The sequence below is a fragment of the Alosa pseudoharengus genome, unplaced genomic scaffold (genome assembly GCF_046254945.1).
Source record: "Alosa pseudoharengus isolate Yale_2024_CS ecotype anadromous, Long Island Sound unplaced genomic scaffold, YU_APseudo_1.1 YU_APseudo_1.1_scf_7, whole genome shotgun sequence".
Classification (NCBI taxonomy): domain Eukaryota; kingdom Metazoa; phylum Chordata; class Actinopteri; order Clupeiformes; family Clupeidae; genus Alosa; species Alosa pseudoharengus.
Window position 1 is genome coordinate 2,563,490 of NW_027468859.1, and position 21,971 is coordinate 2,585,460.

At 44.2% G+C, this 21,971-nt stretch overlaps 1 protein-coding gene and 1 long non-coding RNA gene across 2 annotated transcripts in view; one reads left to right on the plus strand and one right to left on the minus strand.

Moving 5' to 3' along the window:
- The window catches only part of LOC143110256 (adenylate cyclase type 8), a 57,488-nt gene extending 40,239 nt beyond the window's left edge, over positions 1-17,249 (plus strand). The window contains exons 12-19 of the mRNA XM_076273143.1: positions 1,173-1,292; positions 1,625-1,665; positions 1,832-1,913; positions 3,649-3,807; positions 5,405-5,551; positions 14,883-14,972; positions 15,541-15,655; positions 16,789-17,249. Of these exons, the coding sequence (XP_076129258.1) occupies positions 1,173-1,292; positions 1,625-1,665; positions 1,832-1,913; positions 3,649-3,807; positions 5,405-5,551; positions 14,883-14,972; positions 15,541-15,655; positions 16,789-17,249 (1,215 nt within the window). The remainder of the gene's footprint in view (positions 1-1,172; positions 1,293-1,624; positions 1,666-1,831; positions 1,914-3,648; positions 3,808-5,404; positions 5,552-14,882; positions 14,973-15,540; positions 15,656-16,788) is intronic.
- Positions 10,517-11,624, minus strand: LOC143109926 (uncharacterized). Its single transcript, XR_012984007.1, has 3 exons — positions 11,535-11,624; positions 10,882-10,971; positions 10,517-10,626 (listed from the first exon to the last, which is right to left on the minus strand). It is a non-coding gene; the product is annotated as an uncharacterized LOC143109926 (long non-coding RNA).
- Positions 17,250-21,971: the final 4,722 nt, after the last annotated feature.

Consider the following 21,971-nt stretch of genomic DNA (forward strand, 5'->3'; position numbering starts at 1 on the left):
AAATAACAGTTCGTACTTCTCCTTTGGACAAGCACTTTTGAGTCTTGGAAAACACTTTTCCATTTCCATCGGGATTTTGCAAACAGAGTCAATAAAATGAGCCCTGCATGATAATTAGCATACTGGCCTCCTGATCCGAGGTGCTGCTGGTAGTTAGCATACTGGACTCCTAAACTGAGGTGCCGCTGGTAGTTAGCATACTGGCCTCCTGATGTGCTGCTGGTAGTTAGCATACTGGCCTCCTGATTCATGGTGCCGCTGGTAGTTAGCATACTGGACTCCTGATCCGATGTGCTGCTAGTAGTTAGCATACTGGACTCCTGATCCGAGGTGCTGCTGGTAGTTAGCATACTGGCCTCCTGATCTGAGGTGCTGCTGGTAGTTAGCATACTGGACTCCTGATCCGAGGTGCTGCTGGTAGTTAGCATACTGGCCTCCTGATCTGAGGTGCTGCTGGTAGTTAGCATACTGGACTCCTGATTCATGGTGCCGCTGGTAGTTAGCATACTGGCCTCCTGATCTGAGGTGCTGCTGGTAGTTAGCATACTGGACTCCTGATTCATGGTGCCGCTGGTAGTTAGCATACTGGCCTCCTGATCTGAGGTGCTGCTGGTAGTTAGCATACTGGACTCCTGATTCATGGTGCCGCTGGTAGTTAGCATACTGGACTCCTGATCCGATGTGCTGCTGGTAGTTAGCATACTGGCCTCCTGATCTGAGGTGCTGCTGGTAGTTAGCATACTGGACTCCTGATCCGAGGTGCTGCTGGTAGTTAGCATACTGGCCTCCTGATCTGAGGTGCTGCTGGTAGTTAGCATACTGGCCTCCTGATCTGAGGTGCTGCTGGTAGTTAGCATACTGGCCTCCTGATCTGAGGTGCTGCTGGTAGTTAGCATACTGGCCTCCTGATCTGAGGTGCTGCTGGTAGTTAGCATACTGAGGTGCTGCTGGTAGCGGGTTCGAGTCCGGTCAAGTGCTGGGCTGAGCCACTTGGTTAACACAACGCAGGTTACATACAGTAGATAAATAGATAGATACATAGATGGATACTTTATTGATCCCCAAGAGAAAATTCAAGAAAGCATAAGGGTGGGGTAAGCTTTGTTGGTAAGCTCTGTCCATTTCTCTCTCTCTCTCTCCCTCTCTCTCTCTCTCTCCCTCTCTCTCCTTAGTTCTTTGTGTTGAGCGGGGTGGTGTCCATGGTAACGTGTGCGGTGTTCCTGCGTCTCAGTTCTCTGCTGAAGCTGCTGGTCCTACTGCTGGTGCTGCTGGTTCATTCCTACTTCATAGAGGTGGCCCTCCACACACTCTACCACGGAGAGGAGAGGTAACACACACACACACACACACACACACACTGCTGGTCCACTCCTACTTTATAGAGGTGGCCCTCCACACACTCTACCTCAGCCACGGAGAGGAGAGGTAACACACACACACACACACACACACACACTTCATAGAGGTGGCCCTCCACACACTCTACCACGGAGAGGACAGGTAACACACACACACACACACACACACACACACTTCATAGAGGTGGCCCTCCACACACTCTACCACGGAGAGGACAGGTAACACACACACACACACACTGCTGGTCCACTCCTACTTTATAGAGGTGGCCTTCCACACACTCTACTTCAGCCACGGAGAGGAGAGGTAACACACACACACACACACACACACACACTGGTTCACTCCAATTTTATAGAGGTGGCCTTCCACACTCGTAACACCCCCTGCCCTCTCTGTCACACACACTCGTAACACCCCACCCCCCCCCGTCACACACACTCGTAACCCCCCCCCTTTGTCACACACACAGGTCTCGCTACATGAGGAGGAAGGGTGTGTCCATCCTCTTGCTGGCCATGTTTGTGGTGGCGGTGTTCTACAACGGCCGACAGGTACGACTCACAATATCCACTCACTCACACTCACACGGCCGACAGGTACGACTCACGATGTCCACTCACTCACACTCACACGGCCGACAAGTACGACTCACAATGTCCACTCACTCACACTCACACGGCCGACAAGTACGACTCACAATGTCCACTCACTCACACTAAGCTCTTTCAGATATAACCTCCGGAGTACATGCGGAGGTTTGTCAAACGGAGGTCCTACCCTTCGGATGATTCAGATATGATGCTAATCTGCGGACCTAATACTGACCTGATACGGACATATGTGTGAAAGACATACACGCACATTACAGAATCTCCGTGTGGTTGTCGAGTGAGGGGTGGGGGCTTGTAGAGTTCACAAGATGCGAGATATGACGCAGAATATATGCGGCCGCTGCCTGTCACAGCTGCTTTTTGTTTACAACTTGTAGCCTATGCATTATGTAGGCTAAAGAAGACAAATCTATTGTGCGTAGGCTAATACTTGAAGTAGGCTAGTCAAGTAAGCAAACAGTATTTGTATGTGTGCTTCGAATAAACACATTTATCTGTTTTCAACGTTATGTACCAGAATTACTTGGCTATAGAACCCCACATCTGGTTTGCGTTGGAGAGAGCATGCACAAACTTTATGGTAGGCTACCAGCCAATTCAGTAGGCTAACTCAAGACTGCAAGGCCATCATACAACGTTTTTAAGCAATAAACAAAATACTAACATAACAGTGAAGTTGTTCGTTTTTTCATGGTTTATTTTTTCCAAAAGCATCCTCTCCCCATGTGTCTATTGCTTTTACGTAAGGAGCTTGTAACAAAGTTGGGTTTTCTTCGTTTTCATTTTCTCTAGGCATATATGCTCAACAAATATCAGCGAGCTCAGCGAGGTATCAATGAACAGAAAACCGTGTTGGCTAATAATTTATTACGTCGCTGTAGGCTACTGCTTTTTCAGCGCCTTCTGCTTATGATGATTCAGTCTTTTGAATTCGTTTGGCCTTGCCATGCAGTTGTAGGCTACAACGTCTCTTGCCGTTCCCTTCATCTGTTCTATCAAAATGTTGTATGCCCTCATGGACAGTAGCTCCGTGATGTCTGCATCTTTCCAGGTCGGAGATTTTCTGGACAGCATTATGCCACTCCATCATAACACTGGCATTTAAGTCAGATCTAACCACATGGACGCACGAAAGAAACGTCACCAACACGCCCTCTCACTAGGTGTGATCTTAACCGCATGTTCTACGCTTCATTCAGACACAACACATTTACATAATGTCCGGAGGAAATACTAGGGGGGGAGTAGTATAAACACCGGGTGAATTCGGACTTCCACATGACCGGTTATGTCGTTCAGATATACGGCCCCACCGTTTAACATCGGCAGAACCTCCGGTCTTACACGTATATCTGAAAGCGCTTACTCACACGGCCGACAGGTACGACTCACAATGTCCACTCACTCACACTCACACGGCCGACAGGTACGACTCACAATGTCCAATCACTCACACTCGAGGGCTTCCCTGAACAGCCAATCGGGCTCTTCCCTGAACAGCAAATCAGGCCCTTCCTTGATGTTGATAATGATGATGATGATGATTGCGACGGTGATGATGGTGGTGATGATGATAATGTTGATGGTGATACATATGGTGGTGGTGTTGATGTTAATTATGACGTGACATGAAAATGATGATGATGATGATTGTTTCCTGTGCTTGCTTGTGCAGTGGGAGGCGACGGCGCGTCTGGACTTCCTGTGGCGTCTGCAGGCGCAGCAGGAAGTGGAAGACATGCGGGAGTTGAGGGAGCACAACGAGTGTCTGCTGCACAACATCCTGCCCACCCACGTCGCACGCCACTTTCTGGAACGCAGCAGGAACGATGAGGTACCGCCCTAGTACCTCTACACATGCCCCATTACCCCTCTACACACTCACACACACACACCCCTCTACACATACCCTCTACACATGCCCCATTACCCCTCTACACACTCACACACACACACCCCTCTACACATACCCTCTACACATGCCCCATTACCCCTCTACACATTACCCCTCTACACATGCCCCATTACCCCTCTACACATGCCCCATTACCCCTCTACACATTACCCCTCTACACATTACCCCTCTACACATGCCCCATTACCCCTCTACACATTACTCCTCTACACATTACCCCTCTACACATGCCCCATTACCCCTCTACACATGCCCCATTACCCCTCTACACACTCACACACACACACCCCTCTACACATACCCTCTACACATGCCCCATTACCCCTCTACACATGCCCCATTACCCCTCTACACATTACCCCTCTACACATGCCCCATTACCCCTCTACACATGCCCCATTACCCCTTTACACATTACCCCTCTACACATGCCCCATTACCCCTCTACACATGCCCCATTACCCCTCTACACATGCCCTCTACACATTACCCTTCTACACATGCCCATTACCCCTCTAGGCATGCCCTCTACACATTAGCCCTCTACACATGCCCCATTACCCCTCTACACATGCCCTCTACACATTACCCCTCTACACATGCCCCATTACCCCTCTACACATGCCCCATTACCCCTTTACACATTACCCCTCTACACATGCCCCATTACCCCTCTACACATGCCCCATTACCCCTCTACACATGCCCTCTACACATTACCCTTCTACACATGCCCATTACCCCTCTAGGCATGCCCTCTACACATTAGCCCTCTACACATGCCCCATTACCCCTCTACACATGCCCTCTACACATTACCCCTCTACACATGCCCCATTACCCCTTTGTTTCAGGAGTTGTATTCCCAGTCGTATGATGAGGTGGGCGTGATGTTACCCCTCTACACATGCCCTCTACAAATTACCCCTCTACACATGCCCCATTACCCCTCTACACATGCCCCATTACCCCTTTGTTTCAGGAGTTGTATTCCCAGTCGTATGATGAGGTGGGCGTGATGTTACCCCTCTACACATGCCCTCTACAAATTACCCCTCTACACATGCCCCATTACCCCTCTACAGATGCCGCATTACCCCTCTACAAATGCCCTCTACACATGCCCCATTACCCCTCTACAAATGCCCTCTACACATTACCCCTCTACACATGGCCCATTACCCCTCTACACATACCCTCTACACATGCCCCATTACCCCTCTACACATGCCCCATTACCCCTCTGTTTCAGGAGTTGTATTCCCAGTCGTATGATGAGGTGTGTGTGTGTGTGTGTATGTTTGTTTCAGGAGTTGTATTCCCAGTCGTATGATGAGGTGTGTGTGTGTGTGTGTGTGTTTCAGGAGTTGTATTCCCAGTCGTATGATGAGGTGTGTGTGTGTGTGTGTGTGTGTGTGTGTGTGTGTGTGTGTGTGTGTGTGTGTGTGTGTGTGTGTGTGTGTTTCAGGAGTTGTATTCCCAGTCGTATGATGAGGTGTGTGTGTGTGTGTTTCAGGAGTTGTATTCCCAGTCGTATGATGAGGTGGGCGTGATGTTCGCCTCCATCGCAGGCTTTAACGACTACTACGAGCAGAAAGAGGCGCGGCATGAGGGGGTGGAGTGTCTGCGGCTTCTCAACGAGATCATCGCCGGCTTCGACGAGGTCAGAGGTCAACCTTAGCAGAGCCCTATAGAGGTCAACCTTAGCAGAGCCCTAGAGGTCATCCTATAGGTCAATAGAGGTCACTCTAGAGGTCAACCTTAGCAGAGCCCTAGGTTGTGCTGATGCTGTTGTGTGCTGGTGATCGCTATAGTTACCGGCTGTGTCCCTCACTTTTTCTCTTTCTCCCTTTAATGCCAAAATTATCATATCACTGCTGACCTCACTAACACACACTCTTATCATATCACTACTGACCTCACTAACACACACTCTTATCATATCACTACTGACCTCACTAACACACACTCTTATCATATCACTGCTGACCTCACTAACACACACTCTTATCATATAATATCACTGCTGACCTCACTAACAAACACTCTTATCATATCATATCACTGCCTACCTCACTAACACACACTCTTATCATATCTCTGCTGACCTCACTAACACACACTCTTATCATATCTCTGCCTACCTCACTAACACACACTCTTATCATATCTCTGCTGACCTCACTAACACACACTCTTATCTTATGATATCACTGCCTACCTCACTAACACACACTTATCATATCTCTGCTGACCTCACTAACACACACTCTTATCTTATCATATCACTGCCTACCTCACTAACACACACTCATCATATCTCTGCTGACCTCACTAACACACACTCTTATCTTATCATATCACTGCCTACCTCACTAACACACACTCTTATCATATCTCTGCCTACCTCACTAACACACACATATCTTATCATATCACTGCCTACCTCACACTCTTATCATATAGGATAGGATATATACTTTTTTGATCCCGTGAGGGAAATATGGGAAATATGGTCTCTGCATTTAACCCAATCGGTGAATTAGTGAAACACACTGTGAACACACAGTGAGGTGAAGCACACACTAATCCCGGCACAGTAGGCTGCCCTGCTTCAACGGCGGCGCTCGGGGAGCAGTGAGGGGTTAGGTGCCTTGCTCAAGGGCACTTCAGCCGCGGCCCACTGGTCGGGGCTCGAACCGGCAACCCTCTGGTTACAAGTCCAGAGTGCTAACCAGTGGGCCACGGCTGCCCACTAATATATCACTGCCTACCTCACTAACACACACTCTTAAATCATATCACTACTGACCTCACTAACACACACTCTTATCTTATCATATCACTGCCTACCTCACCAGTGTTGGGAGTAATGCGTTACAAAAGTAATGTAATTACTGTAATATATTGCTGTTTGCGGTAACGCGGTAATGTAAGGCATTACAAAAAAAAATTGGGTAATATTTACTCGGTGCAAACTTCAGTAACGCGCGTTACAATGCAGTTTAACCCAAAATTAAGCGCTTGTTTTGTTTTGATACATATTCGCAAACACCACGCGAGAACAACAGAGGAGAAAAAATCCGCGCAAAATAGTAGAACGTTATCTCCTGATACTGGTTGAAGATGACTGTGGCTGCAGCAGACTCGCAGGCGGACTCTATTTGCTGGATGGACATAAGCCTACGCTCATTATTTTCAGCTTGTCAGAGACAAGGCTATGAAGAACATAATAGTTAGTGCACTTTGTGTGCGAAACCGAAAGATCTCTCAGCTCGCGAAATAGCACAAGTAAATGAAACATCTAAAGTAGTGCCACGCTAATCTTTTTGATTCTTGATAAAACACAAACTATGCTGTTATGCATGTCAGCTTTGTGCTGTGAACTTTAATTGAAGAGAATAAAGCGATAGAAATGCAGAAAAAGATTGTGTAGCCTGGCAGTGCCACCGCTTCCACCACGCGCATCACGCACTTTGCGTTGGGCACCAAAGGACAGAGGGGGCACCCAAATGTAACCAATGAATAGTAGATTTACTGCAAACTGCGTTTCACTCTTCATCAATAACGTTTACAATGTCAAAATGCACTAACACGATGTTACATGCAAGTTTGATACCTTTTGGGTTCTCTCAATCACCACGTAGTACTAGAATTGGTGGGTCTTCAATCATTCGTTTTCCAAGCATTTAGGCTACATGAAGCACATGATATGCTGAGTCGACTGAAACGCATTCCATTAAGATAGCTAGGTGGATACCAGGCTCATAATTCACTTGTATTCACGAAATGTGAAGCAACATGTCATTGCATACTTCCATTTCCAAAGCAAGGAAGGTTGCTTAAAACAACTTAACATTGTGCATATTATTGTTAATATTGTGCTATCAATACAAATCAATATTGTGCTATCAATACAAATCAATCAAGCTATCAAACAAATAAGGCTTGTAAACAAGAGCTAGCAAAAGGGCATTATGACAACGTAAAGATCAATGCTCTTACAGTGACAGTGCACCATTTATAAGTAAAACAGCATTTCTTCAGAAATTAATGTTTAAAAATACACAGTAATGGTCTGTAAATAATAGGCCTTTTATTTTACTTTAGGTGTTTAAGTTATCATTTAAATGTCACTCACTCAAAGCCACTCACTTAGGGCACCGAAATGGCCAGCAGGCCACCATCTTGACATGTCACTAGACATTACGAAATCATGTTAATTTCAAATACTTATATCACTGACAACAGTAGTCTGGCCAGGATATTGTCATTTAACAAGTGAAGTTGCAGCCCTCAACTGATGTTGATGTTGTCATGTTGTGTTTTGGCCTAATGCGCCACCCTCCACCTATCTACTAATCACAAAGTCAGTAGTGTTTCGTCATCCGGTTGCCAACTCTGCCAGTCAGAGGGGAGGGGAAGTGGATACACCGCTCTACAGTAATTTGAAAGTGATTGTAGTACCCGTTTTGGCCACAATCTTACATACGGTTCCTTTAAGCTTTGATTTACAATATAGTAGGCTCTCTATTGATTTTAATGAGTAGGCCTAGGCCTTAAAGTTACAATATTTCTATCACAATTTACCAGACTTTGACCTTTTGTCGGTTTTAAAAAAAATTCTGACTATGATTGTTCCTTGTATTGCATTATGAGCACTGCGCCTATTGCATTCTACTGTTGCCTTAAAGGGGTGATAGAATGATGATATAGGGTATTTTGTGCTGGTCCTTAAGGTCTCTGAATAGGGTGTGTAACATTGGTTGGGCTGAAAATGGCATATATGCTGTTCTATGCGCCCTAATGCAAGCCTGGTTAAAAGCCTTAGAATGAAACGAGAGGTTTTCTTCCTTTTATGGTATGCTCATGAATATTTAGATAACCTGCGTGCTGATTGGTTGGTTTACAACGAGCGAAGCTCCGGAGCAAAGACGCAAACATGGCCGACAGCACTCACTGAAACAGCCAAGGTGGAAACACTATGGAGACAGGTGTTGAACAGCATATTTGAGCCTGAATCAGAGGAAGAATCTGAAATAGAGGAGCAACCAGTCGCCCATAGATTGGAAATGACTACTTCAGAGTGGTAAGTTTTGTCATTTACTTGAGTTTGCCACACATAGCCCAGTTAGCTAGCTGTAATATTTGCACGTTAGTGTCGTAGACTAAGCTAAACATTGTATTAGGTTCGTTTTTAGCATTGTAAGCAACAGAAGTTATTAATTTGCACACAAACAAATGTTTTACAACTTGTACTCTTGTGCAATTTTTGTCAAGATCTCCAGTTAGCTAGCTGAAAAGTTCGTAGCCAGTCGTGGGCAGTTCAGGCTATGCTGTAGTGAAAGGAGTGCTGCTTGCAAGGAAAGTACTCGTTTTAGTCAGTAAGTATGTTCTCCTGCTGAATAGGTCATCTGATTAGGAGTTACATACATTATTGTAGTGGTAATATATGATCTTACAACAGGACGTCCAGTTAGCTGGGCAGGAGCTCTGTGCAGTTCGTAGGCTATAACGTTATGGCTGAAGTGAAACGAGTAGCCTACTGCTCGCGTCAATGAAAATATTACGTTTGTGTCAGTAGGTCTAAGTACTCGTGTAACTACTATCCTGCTGATTAAGTCATCTGATTATCGAGATTTTTACCTTCTTTCCATGTAGTAATGTATGATCTTACAACGGGACGTCCAGTTAGCTGGGCAGGAGCTCTGTGCAGTTTGTAGCCTATGGCTGAAGTGAAACGAGGTCAACGAAAATATTACTAGGCGAATTTGTTTCAATTCAACACTTTTATTTATCATTTTATTTACATAGTACAATGGAGTAGAGTACAATAATCAAAAATCCTATAAACATCACTGTTTAAAATATAGTAGGTACAGTCAGTAGGTCTAATGTAATCTTGTAACTATCCTGCTGACATCTGATTGATTATTACCTTCTTTCCATGTAGTCTAATATGTGATCTTACAACTCTGGTAACTAAAACTGGAGACATTTGCTACTTTGTGCTACCTGCTCATTCAAAATTACGAAATAACAGCAGGGAAATTATGTTTGTTTTTACAGGTTATTAAAAGAATGACCCAGGTTCCTGAGGAGCTGACCTGAATGACCATCATGGCCTCGATCCGTTGTGCCTCTATATTCTTTGCAAAATGCAATGAATATTTACAGAGCTGACCACGGCCGTTTGAGAATCAGAGGAATGGAAAGGTGAGGACAATCTGATACAAGTGTTAGCAGTTACAATATATAAATAAAATATTTTTAACCAATACTCATTCATTATTGGTTCAGCATATTGCAAAAACACAGTTTGATCAACACCACAAAATGATGAACTTTATTTTATTTATTTTTTCCAACAATCGTCCAGTGATACTGATGTAAAATATTATAAAATAAATAGTAAAAAAAATAAATTGCTTTTCCACCCTGTTCTCGTTGCAGGCAATGAAGTGACTTGGCCTACAGGTCTTTTGTGAGCAGGAGCTGGGGTTTCCTTAGAAGAAGCGTCCGTGTCATGATCCTCTCATGTGTGGTGCTACGCATATGGAGGGAGCTTCCGGATACTTCAGGGCAGTACGTTGGATTCAGACCCCTTTTCGACTGAACCATTGACACATGTTCAGCAACAGCATCCTCCATGGAAGGTCTGTCAAGCTGAGCACACAAGTCCTGGGGCACAGGAATCCGCTGGACGGCATCCCAATAAGGAAGAGGGTCTTTGATGATCTCGAAGAGGACAAGAAAGAGGACTTATATTGGATACTGTAATACAGTGCATTGTAGGCTGTATACTGTACAATAAACAAATTGTATGGCCCTGAACATTGTGCTTTGTTTACAGTACTGATGATGATTTCAACACCAGTAGCATCAGGTCTAAGACAGCCTGTTGTGTGTGAATCGATAAGTTCTTTTTAGTGCCTATACTTGCACATTTTGATTTGTTGTTTGTAATAAAAATATATATTTTATTAAACTTACAAATTATTTGGCAAGTCTGTACATAGTTTCTCCTTGGCTGTCTTCCGTTGTGGGGCATTCTCATTGAAGTGCATGGCTGCAAGATAAAACCTAAACCAAACAACAGAAATGTTGTAACACAAGTGAAAGTCACTTTTGCATGCACACACCAAGCTGTTAACTCACAGCAAAAGCATTTGCTAATATTCTAAGCCCTGCAAGATGCCACACTTGGAGCATCTGTTTGGCATGCTGCGTTTGTCATGTTGCCGTTCTTGTAATGTTATAAAATAAGAACGTGCAAATAAATCAATTGTATCTAGACAACACGGTTTTCAACATATCGACTAGATATCATTTGAATTGATAACGTGAAGTTGTTTCCACTTCTGACGTCAAAAACGTATGTGTTATATGGGTATGGGTTATATTACAGCTAGCAAGCAAACTATCGTGTTACTCAGCTTCAGTTAGCTATCTTGCTGAGAACATAACCTGTCAGAGATCTCGACAAACATGCATAGTAAAATGTAGGTTAACATGACAACACAGGTTTTATCCGAATGACACACAGGAAAATTAAATAGCCTTGCCAATGAACTAAATCACACATTCTACTTGCTAGATACACGTTAGCATGGCTAATAACTGCTTAGCGACAAAATAATACTTACAGCATGCGGTTGTGATGACCTTACGGTCGGAACAGCCCCTCGTTTCAGTAATAGCAGCTTAGCAAATCCTGCTTAACTGTCCAAGGTTTTGAAAACTGACTTCGGTGAAATCTGTTGCAAATTAATAACGGAGTGTCGAACTTTGCAGGGATCTTCTGGTAGAAAAACATTATCCATGCCCCTCGAACTTTTGAATCCTTGGAAGACTAAGTCTCAGGTTTCTTTGTAGCCTAAGTTTCAGCCTGGAACACTGCATTTACGACCGTGGCTCATTTTCGATGTCCTTGAAGAACTGTCTGCTTTATAATTCCTGTGGAAGTAAACGAGTAGGCAGCTAAACTAGTGTTTGTCTCATCTTCGCTCTCCATTCACGTTCCTGGGCTCAGAGCACCAGTGGGCTGGTCTGTATGTAAATTTTGAGGCGTGACAAATGTACAGGCCAGAGCCAAATAAGGTACCACCTGCGAGTTTGCGTAAACTCGCAGCCTCTTTTGGATTCGCCCGTTTTATGGCGGGAGTTTCGAATTGTGAGATTTGCATAGGAAGGAGGTGTCGGTGGGATTTTGAAGTTCTCTGTATGTCCATTTCACCCACTGAACTATCGCTATTCATCTATGACAAAGTAAACTCGGTTTTGCATTCTATGACCCCTTTTAGCCTAGCTCAGTCATTATGCTATACCACATCTCCCTCCATTGGAAGAGCAAGCTGCATTGAGCATAATAAACTGCATTTAGAATGGCAAATCCATATTTCTAGATATTTTGGTGAAAGTAACTTAAAAGTAATGCAATAGTAGTGTAATGCCTTACAATTCAGAGACAGTAATATTATAATGTAACAAATTACTTTGAAATGACAGTAATAAGTAATGCATAGTACATTACGATTTTGAAGTAACTTGCCCAACACTGTACCTCACTAACACACACTCTTATCATATCTCTGCTGACCTCACTAACACACACTCTTATCATATCATATCATATCACTGCCTACCTCACTAACACACACTCATATCATATCTCTGCCTTCCTCCGCTGTACATTCTCCAAAGTGATAGTTCACTGTATCCTGGCTAACCAGGCTACAATGAACTGCTAAACTGCAAACCAGGCTACAATGAACTGCTAAACTGCTAACCAGGCTACAGTGAAATGCTAACCAGGCTACAATGAACTGCTAAACTGCTAACCAGGCTACAGTGAACTGCTAACCAGGACCAGGCTACAGTGAACTGCTAACCAGGCTACAATGAACTGCTAAACTGCTGGTTAGCAGTTCACTGTAGCCTGGTTAACAGTTTAGCAGTTCATTGTAGCCTGGTTAGCAGTTCACTGTAGTCTGGTTAGCAGTTCACTGTAGTCTGGTTAGCAGTTCATTGTAGCCTGGTTAGCAGTTTACTGTAGCCTGTAGGACATAACTAACAGTGAAATTAAACTTAAATTGGTGCATTAAACTCTTACCAAATCGTTTTCAGAAGTGCAGCAATCTCGTAAATTAAGGTTTAAAATGCAATTCCTAAGAAATACACGTCCTTGCCGGATTAGCGATTGTATTTGCGTGCCCGTGTTTTAGGAACTGTGGTGAATTTTCATGAAGATCCCATGTGTTGTCAGGCAGAAGTCGAAGGATGGTGTTGTGCACATGCGCAGTCATGACACAGGCCTACTGCAGATTATTTAATAATATTTGTGACAGCTTGGTGAGCTCATCCACCAATATAATTTATTGAGTGTATACTGATTGGCTACAAGGGGGTCTGCCATTTACATAGGGGGCAGACGCCCGGCCAGGGTTGGCCATATGAATAAAGGAGGTGTTTTGATAACTTACAAAAACTTTCCCCAAGAGGAAAATCCTCAGAACGTGCGCACCTTCTCCCCAAGGCCTGGGTCGTGGAGTCTCCGCTGCAGAGGACATCCATCATTCGCAACTCCTGCCTGGCGACACTTAGTCTCTGTGCATTTTTCAGAGCTGTACCAGGAGGACTTGTGAATAAAAGGCAGGGCTTTGAACCGATTTTTTTTCCCAATCGGTTCGTTCTGAACAGAAACGGAATTATAACGTTTCCGGTTATGAGTTCCACCAATAAATTGACGTTCCCAAACCGGTTAGAACAAAAAAATACTGTTCCCGGAACGGTTAATTTCGTTCCTGTCAGCTGTTTAATGCTATAGAATTATGTCACATCTTTCTCATCCAGCTTAAACCAAATGTAATAATATTACAACCATTATTAAATAATAATAATTATATTATTATTAATAATAATAATTAAATAGGCTTACAATTATTTCAAATGTGTAGTTTATTGTTAAAAGAGAATTTCCACACAAACGTAACGACATTATTAAGACACGTGGTTATGCCACTCGGGCAACAACAAATTCCAACTGTCGGAGGGAAAGGCCATCCAGTAGGCCTACTCATACCCTAACAAGCCATCTGTGCATTAGGCAAACAGAGGTGTTGGCGCCATTTAGCCAAATGTTCACTAGTCCATCATTAACGTGGAGTCGACAAATATAGCTATTGATATTGTGTTTGGAATGAGCGTTTTAATTAACGATGGATCGTAATTTACCTCTTATTTAAGATGTGGAGTGGAGACTTTGTAATCCACCGTTCTCTCTCCATTCAGTCAGCGAATGTCTGATGTGATGTCACACAGGAAGTGAACCTCAGCCGTCATGGTAACGTGCGCAGGAAAATAATTACTTTTTTTTTTAGTTAATTAGGCAATGAAAACTTTGAGGAACGAAATAAAACCGGTATTAACCGGTTACCATTATTTTTAAATAAGTGTTCCTGTTCCAGAACATAAAAAATAATAACGTTTCCGGTTTCGTTTCTGTTCCCTGAAAAATACAAAAAGTTCCCGGTTTTCGTTTTCGTTCCTTGAACCGGTTCAAAGCCCTGATAAAAGGCCACAACGGCCACTTCTCATCTCAGACCATTCTCCGCTAGTTTTTCTTTGTTCAGATTGCTAAATTAGAGTTAAAAGTTAGAGATTTTTCCACGACAGAACATCGGAAATGAGCTTCAATGGCCTCTTGGCCAGACGGACAAGCAGAGCAAATCCCAAATTTGCTAAAGTTTTGTATGGGTATTCCCAGACTGAGTTTACTGTACTTATTTCTCTTCCTTTCCCTCTCTCTTCCTTTCTCTCTCTTTCCCTTTCTCTCTCCCTCTCCCTCTCTCTCGTTCTCCTTCTCTCCCTTTCTCTCTCCCCCTCTCCTTCTCTCTCCTTTTCTCACTCACTCTCGCTCTCCTTCTCTCTCCTTTTCTCACTCACTCTCGCTCTCCTTCTCTCTCTCTCTCCCTCTCTCTTGCTCTGTTCATCAGCTCCTGGAGGAATCCTACTTTCTGGATATCGAAAAGATCAAAACCATTGGCAGCTGTTACATGGCCGCATCGGGCCTGTCTCCTGACAAGGTGAGCAGAGTCTCTGGGTGTTTGATTAGTTAGCCTTGTGTCATATCAGTCTCTGGATGGTTGATTAGTTAGCCTTGTGTCATATCAGTCTCTGGGTGTTCGATTAGTTAGCTCTGTTGATTAGTTAGCCTTGTTGATTAGTTAGCCTTGTGTCATATCAGTCTCTGGGCTTGATTAGTTAGCCTTGTGTCACATCACCCGTCTCCTGACGAGCAGAATCTCTCATCGTTTGATTAATCAACCTGGTTTCATCCATAGACTCACGCTCATTGGATCTTATTTTAGTAAAACCATATTACTATATTATTATTATTATTATTATTATTATATTTTTAATAATAATAATAATAACAATAATTATAATAATATTATTAATATTATAACTATTTATAATGGAAAGACTCATGACAAGCCATAACAATGTGTGTGTGTTTTGCGTGTGTGTGTGTTTTGTGTGTCTGCGTGTGTGTGTGTGTGTGTGTGTGTGTGTTTTGTGCATGTGTGTGTGTGCGCGCGCGCGTGTGTGTGTGTGTGTGTTTTGTGTGTCTGCGTGTGTGTGTGTGTACAGACGTGTTCAGGTGAATGGCATCATCTCGGGGAGCTGGTGCTGTTTGCTCTGGCCATGCAGGAGACTCTGAAGGAGATCAACAGGAACTCACACAACAACTTCCAGCTCCGCGTCGGTAAGACACACACTCTAAACACACACACACACACACTCTAAACACACACACACACACTCTAAACACACACACACACACACACACTCTAAACACACACACACTCTAAACACACACACACACACACACTCTAAACACACACACACACACTCTAAACACGCACACACACACACACTCTAAACACACACACACACACACACACACTCTAAACACACACACACACACACACACTTTAAACACACACACACTTTAAACACACACACACTCTAAACACACACACACACACACTCTAAACACACACACACACTCTAAACACACACACACACACACACTCTAAACACACACACACACACACACACACTCTCACTCACACACACACTCTAAACACACACACACACACACACACTCTGAAAACTTTAACCGGAGATTACCAGAGAAACCTTATTGCTGAATGAACTCGCCATGAAGTTGAACACATTTTTTGCAAGCCCTAGTTGGAATAGTGGGCTAATTCTCTGTGATATTTCAGAGGCTGAGCTTCCCCTGTAGTCTTAGAGCAATCGCCTCTGGTTCTTTTATCATCTTTAAGATGTTTAGAATCATCTTCATCTCAGGGATGGATTACTGCACAGGCCTACCGGGCCCAGGCCCAGGGGCCCAAGGGGTCAGGGGGCCCTGAAGCCCAAGCCTTTGCATGGAATCATTGCCTCAGTATCAACAAATCAGGATGTAGGCTATGAATCTGATTGAATTAAATTATTGGACATCCCCAAAATGCACCAGAATACAGGAAATCACATCATAAAAATTAAAGATTTTCTGTGGGAAGACCCCCAAACCCCCCCCCACCCCCCACCCCCTCCCACATATACAACAATTAGTGGGGGGCCCTTAAAACATCTGGGCCTGAAAGTTCATAATCCGCCCATGGTGTCCAGTGTCCTGTCACATCTAGAAGCTGCAGTGTCCAGATCATCCCTTCCGTCAGGCCAGGTTAACCTGTGTGTGTGTGTGTGTGTGGTAGTCGCCCATGTTCGACGGTAAGGTTAAAGTGTCAGGACATGTCATGTATGTGTCACCACGGCGGACTGCTTGTAACCTGTGTGTGTGTGTGTGTGTGTCATCTCCTCCCCCAGGTATCGCCCACGGTCCGGTGGTGGCGGGCGTGATCGGCGCCACCAAGCCGCAGTACGACATCTGGGGCCTGACGGTGAACCTGGCGAGCCGCATGGACAGCAGTGGCGTGAGCGGACGCATCCAGGTGCCCGAGGCCACGCGCAAGATCCTCGCCAACTGGGGCTTCCTGCTGGAGCTCCGCGGCGAGATCTTCATCAAGGGCGTCAGCGAGCGCAAGGGACGCATCCGCACCTACTTCATCAGCACCAGCCGCCGCCAGCGGCCCGCCGACGGAGGAGGAGGAGGAGGAGGAGGAGGAGGGGGGGCGCTGAAGGTCCAGCGCGAGGGGGGCAGGGCGAACAGGAGTGGCCGGTCGACCTTGGCAGAGGTCGTGTTCGGACTAGTGCAGGCCATCCAGAAGGAGAAGACCAGAGAAGTCAACGGAGGCTTCGGCCTGCCCACCAGCAGCCTGCAGCGCTGACCACGTGTGTGTGTGTGTGTGTGTGTGTGTGTGTGTGTGTGTGTGTGTGTGTGTATGATCTTCATGTTACACCCATATACTGTGGGGGTGTGGCTGTTGCTATGTGTGTGTCAGTAAGGCGTCATCATCCCTTTCCTACATGTCTGCTTGGATCGTTTCCACCGAGCGGTACTGTTCAGTTCGGTACAGTACGATACCCAATTATTTGCGTTTCCATGGTCATAATTTGTGATCGGTATCAAAACAACCGACCCGTACCGTACCACTTTTTGCCACCCTTCCGTTGGGGTACCATATAGTGGTACGGTACGCTATGGGTGGAGCTAGACCAGGCTGGATCCACTGCAGTCGTTGATTGGTCGACAGAAAATAGCCGTATGTTTGGGGCAAAGGCGAGTTTCACAGGTGGGGTATGGAAGCAGTTTGTCTATGTTTGTTCGAACGGGAGTTATGTGACTTTGCATGCTCTTGCACAATCACTACATACATGTCCCAACAAAATATGGATTTTTGTGCAAGTTACTTTAAAGAAGTACGGCATAATTGTTTTAATGACCACCACACAAGGGATTTAGTTCGTATTTTCGCTTAGCCTAGCATACAAAGCTAGCTTGCATGCTAGCGGGAATTCCATTTTCTGCCTATGGCTTAGCTAGCATGCTAAGCTAACCGTAACAGAAACCTAATAACGGTCAAAAAGTTGGAACAATGGACACCACTCGCACTAAAGAGGTGTCATTTCCTGGGAATTGTTTTAACATAAGTGTTGCTTTTGGGACATCGAAAACCATCGAACCATCGAAAAGTGCGCACTGCAGAAATAAGTGCTCAGTGCACACTAGCCGTGTACTGACGGAAGTATGTGGTTTGAGAGACAGCCTGTTTCCAGGCTGTTTTTACTAGCAGCTAACATTGACATTAACAAGTTTACTTGTCACAAAATGATTTAGTGAACTTATTTTAATCCTCGGTTGGCCAGCTGAAGCAAATCACTAGCAGCAAGCTAACACCGAAACCGCTGAACTGCCCAAGGTAGCCTAAGCAACGCAACTCAAACTACACCCAGCCTACCACGTAAGGGTACCGTTACCAGTAGAAACGCAAGTCAGATCAGAGTTTACCGTACCGCACTGTACCAAACTGAAACGTACTGCTTGGTGGAAATTAGCCAATAAAGAACTGCACCTTTGAATGGCCTTCAACACATTGCCACAATACCTCAACGTGTCCTCAATATGTCCAACATGTACATGGGCAATGCCATACCTGGTCACCTGGTCAAAACATACCAGCCACATCTCACCTGGTCAAAACATACCAGCCACATCTCACCTGGTCAGAATGTACCAGTCATGTCTCACCTGGACCATCCACATCTCACCTGGTCAGGACGTACCACAGGGGGCATGACAGTAGATGGGGGGAGTCTACTGCCCTCTCTTCCATTCACCAGAGGCTGTGGGAGTGTCACCAGGACTATTCCTCCTCCTACTCCTGCATCTCCTCCTCCTCCTACTCCTGCATCTCCTCCTACTCCTCCTCCTACTCCTGCATCTCCTCCTCCTCCTCCTCCTGCATCTCCTCCTCCTCCTCTTCCTCCTCCTCCTCCTGCGTCCCCTCCTCCTTCTACTCCTCCCGTGTGTCCTCCTTCTCAGACATGATGTCATACGTGTTTACAGTTTGTACAGCTCTTCTCTGCTTAGATGGGGCTTAACATGCCACAAGTCAAAGCCAAAGGAAATTCTCTCTCTCTCTCTCTCTCACACTCACACACAATAGACACATACATTCACACACACTCACACACAAGTTATACAATCTATAACACACACACACACACACACACACACACACACACACACACACACACACACATACATAAATAAGCCACATGAAGACATACACACTCTACAAGCCATGATGATTTTTCTCTGTAAGGTTTGATGCGAGTCTTACTTGTGTTTACCGCCACATACCCTGGCAGGCTTCTGTTGTTTAGATCAAGCTGATCCTGAAAAGATGTTTAAGCTGTGTCATTTTTTGGGTTGATTCTTAGCAAAAACACATTTTTTTCTTTCAAAAACGTGTGCTATTGTGTTATTACTTCCAACAACCAATCAAAGTATTCTCGTAAGCGTAGAATCTGCCATTCAGAATACATACGTCCCAGTCGCCTGTATGGGGGCAGCCATGTTTCGGCCTCCATCTTTAGAATACATTAGCCAAGGACGGACATACCTGAAATTCTAGCTCTACCTTTCGCGTTTGTCTGTCAGTTACCGAAAGACAGAGTTGGGCTCTGGAATCTGTTGCAATATGCCATCTCACCGCTAGAGAATTCCCCGCAAGAATTAACCCATGAAATTACACAATGTCACTGTAAGCGCAGAGAGAGATGACAGATGACGCGCTTCACTGACTGCAGTCTTGGAAATGGAACTGGTTTTGAAATGCTCCCTGTTTTCCATCACTGTTTACTGTTCTGTTTTCCTTTGAGCAGCAGCCCTTTCTTTTAATATTGATGGTGGTGTGTGGGGTTTAGTCTTATAGCTACGAGTGTATTAGCATACACAGACACACACACACACACACACACACACTCGTAATTTTTCCTGTGATGGCATGAGTTGTTGGGTTGGGGGGGGTCTAGATGGTAGAGAGGAAGAGTAAATTATTTGGATTAATGTAGAACATGGACATGGGCAACACGGTAGAGACCAATAGAACCAATAGAACATATAATAGAACATGGGCAACATGGAAGAGACCAATAGAACATATAATAGAACACATGGGCAACACGGAAGAGACCAATAGAACATATAATAGAACATGGGCAACATGGAAGAGACCAATAGAACATATAATAGAACATGGGCAACATGGAAGAGACCAATAGAACATATAATAGAACATGGGCAACATGGAAGAGACCAATAGAACATATAATAGAACATGGACAACATGGAAGAGACCAATAGAACATATAATAGAACATGGGCAACATGGAAGAGACCAATAGAACATATAATAGAACATGGGCAACATGGAAGAGACCAATAGAACACATAAACAGTTTTTTACTTGAATCAAAATTGTTGATGTATTTTTTTAAATAGTTTACATATTTTTGGTTAATATTTGTGTTGACCTGCTTCAGCTGTTACACACATTGATATTGAGCATGTACTGCACTATACTTCTGTGTCAAAATGCAAAACAGGTTTTGTAACGCCATTCCACCCTGCCTTGAAGTGTAGTGCTGTAGCCCCAGCTGAGGAACCCAGAAGCCACTCTGGCAGCTCTGTGTCCGGTGCTTGTGCTTCATCCAATGGGAAGGCCGTGTTCCTTACTGCTTGTGCTTCATCCAATGGGAAGGCCGCGCACCTTACTGCTCCATATGCCATAGTAGAGTGAACTGAATCACTGCTGGAATGTTTATTTCTGATGTAATGTTATGTTATTTTTATTTACACAGACATACCTCAGGGAGGGGGGGGGTGGTATTCATCATCACCTGTAGACTATCTCAGAGTTCACATGTTTATTTTACACGTTTGATAACTGAGATGGAAAAGCTACATCTTTTGGTTAATAAAACGAGAGGATGTGACTGTACGTCTCCGTGTTTGATTTGTGGATTATATGTGCTCAGTGAAACGTATATTATATATGTGCTCAGTGAAACGTATATCATATGTGCTCAGTGAAACGTATATTAAATATGTGCTCAGTGAAACGTATATTATAAATGTACTCAGTGAAACGTATATAATGTGCTCTGTGAAACGTATATTATATATGTGCTCAGTGAAACGTATATTACATATGTGCTCGGTGAAACATTTATTATATATGTGCTCAGTGAAACGTATATCATATGTGCTCAGTGAAACGTATATTATGTGCTCAGTGAAACGTATATTACATATGTGCTCAGTGAAACATTTATTATATATGTGCTCAGTGAAACGTATATCATATGTGCTCAGTGAAACGTATATTATGTGCTCAGTGGAACGTATAGTATATGCGCTCAGTGGAACGTATATCATATGTGCTCAGTGGAACGTATATCATATGTGCTCAGTGGAACGTATATCATATGTGCTAAGTGGAACGTATATTATGTGCTCAGTGGAACGTATATTATGTGCTCAGTGAAACGTATATTACATATGTGCTCGGTGAAACATTTATTATATATGTGCTCAGTGAAACGTATATCATGTGCTCAGTGGAACGTATATTATGTGCTCAGTGAAACGTATATTACATATGTGCTCGGTGAAACATTTATTATATATGTGCTCAGTGAAACGTATATCATATGTGCTCAGTGGAACGTATATTATGTGCTCAGTGAAACGTATATTACATATGTGCTCGGTGAAACATTTATTATATATGTGCTCAGTGAAACGTATATCATATGTGCTCAGTGAAACGTATATTATGTGCTCAGTGAAACGTATATTACATATGTGCTCGGTGAAACATTTATTATATATGTGCTCAGTGAAACGTATATCATATGTGCTCAGTGGAACGCTGGTCTGTGTGCACTGCAGAACACTGACATTGACACTGGGCCTCGTACACTCGTACACTCGTACACTCTGACTGGCCTCAGTCTCAGGAGGGTGAAACGTATATATGTGCTCAGTGGAACGTATATCATATGTGCTCAGTGAAACATATATATGTGCTCAGTGGAACGTA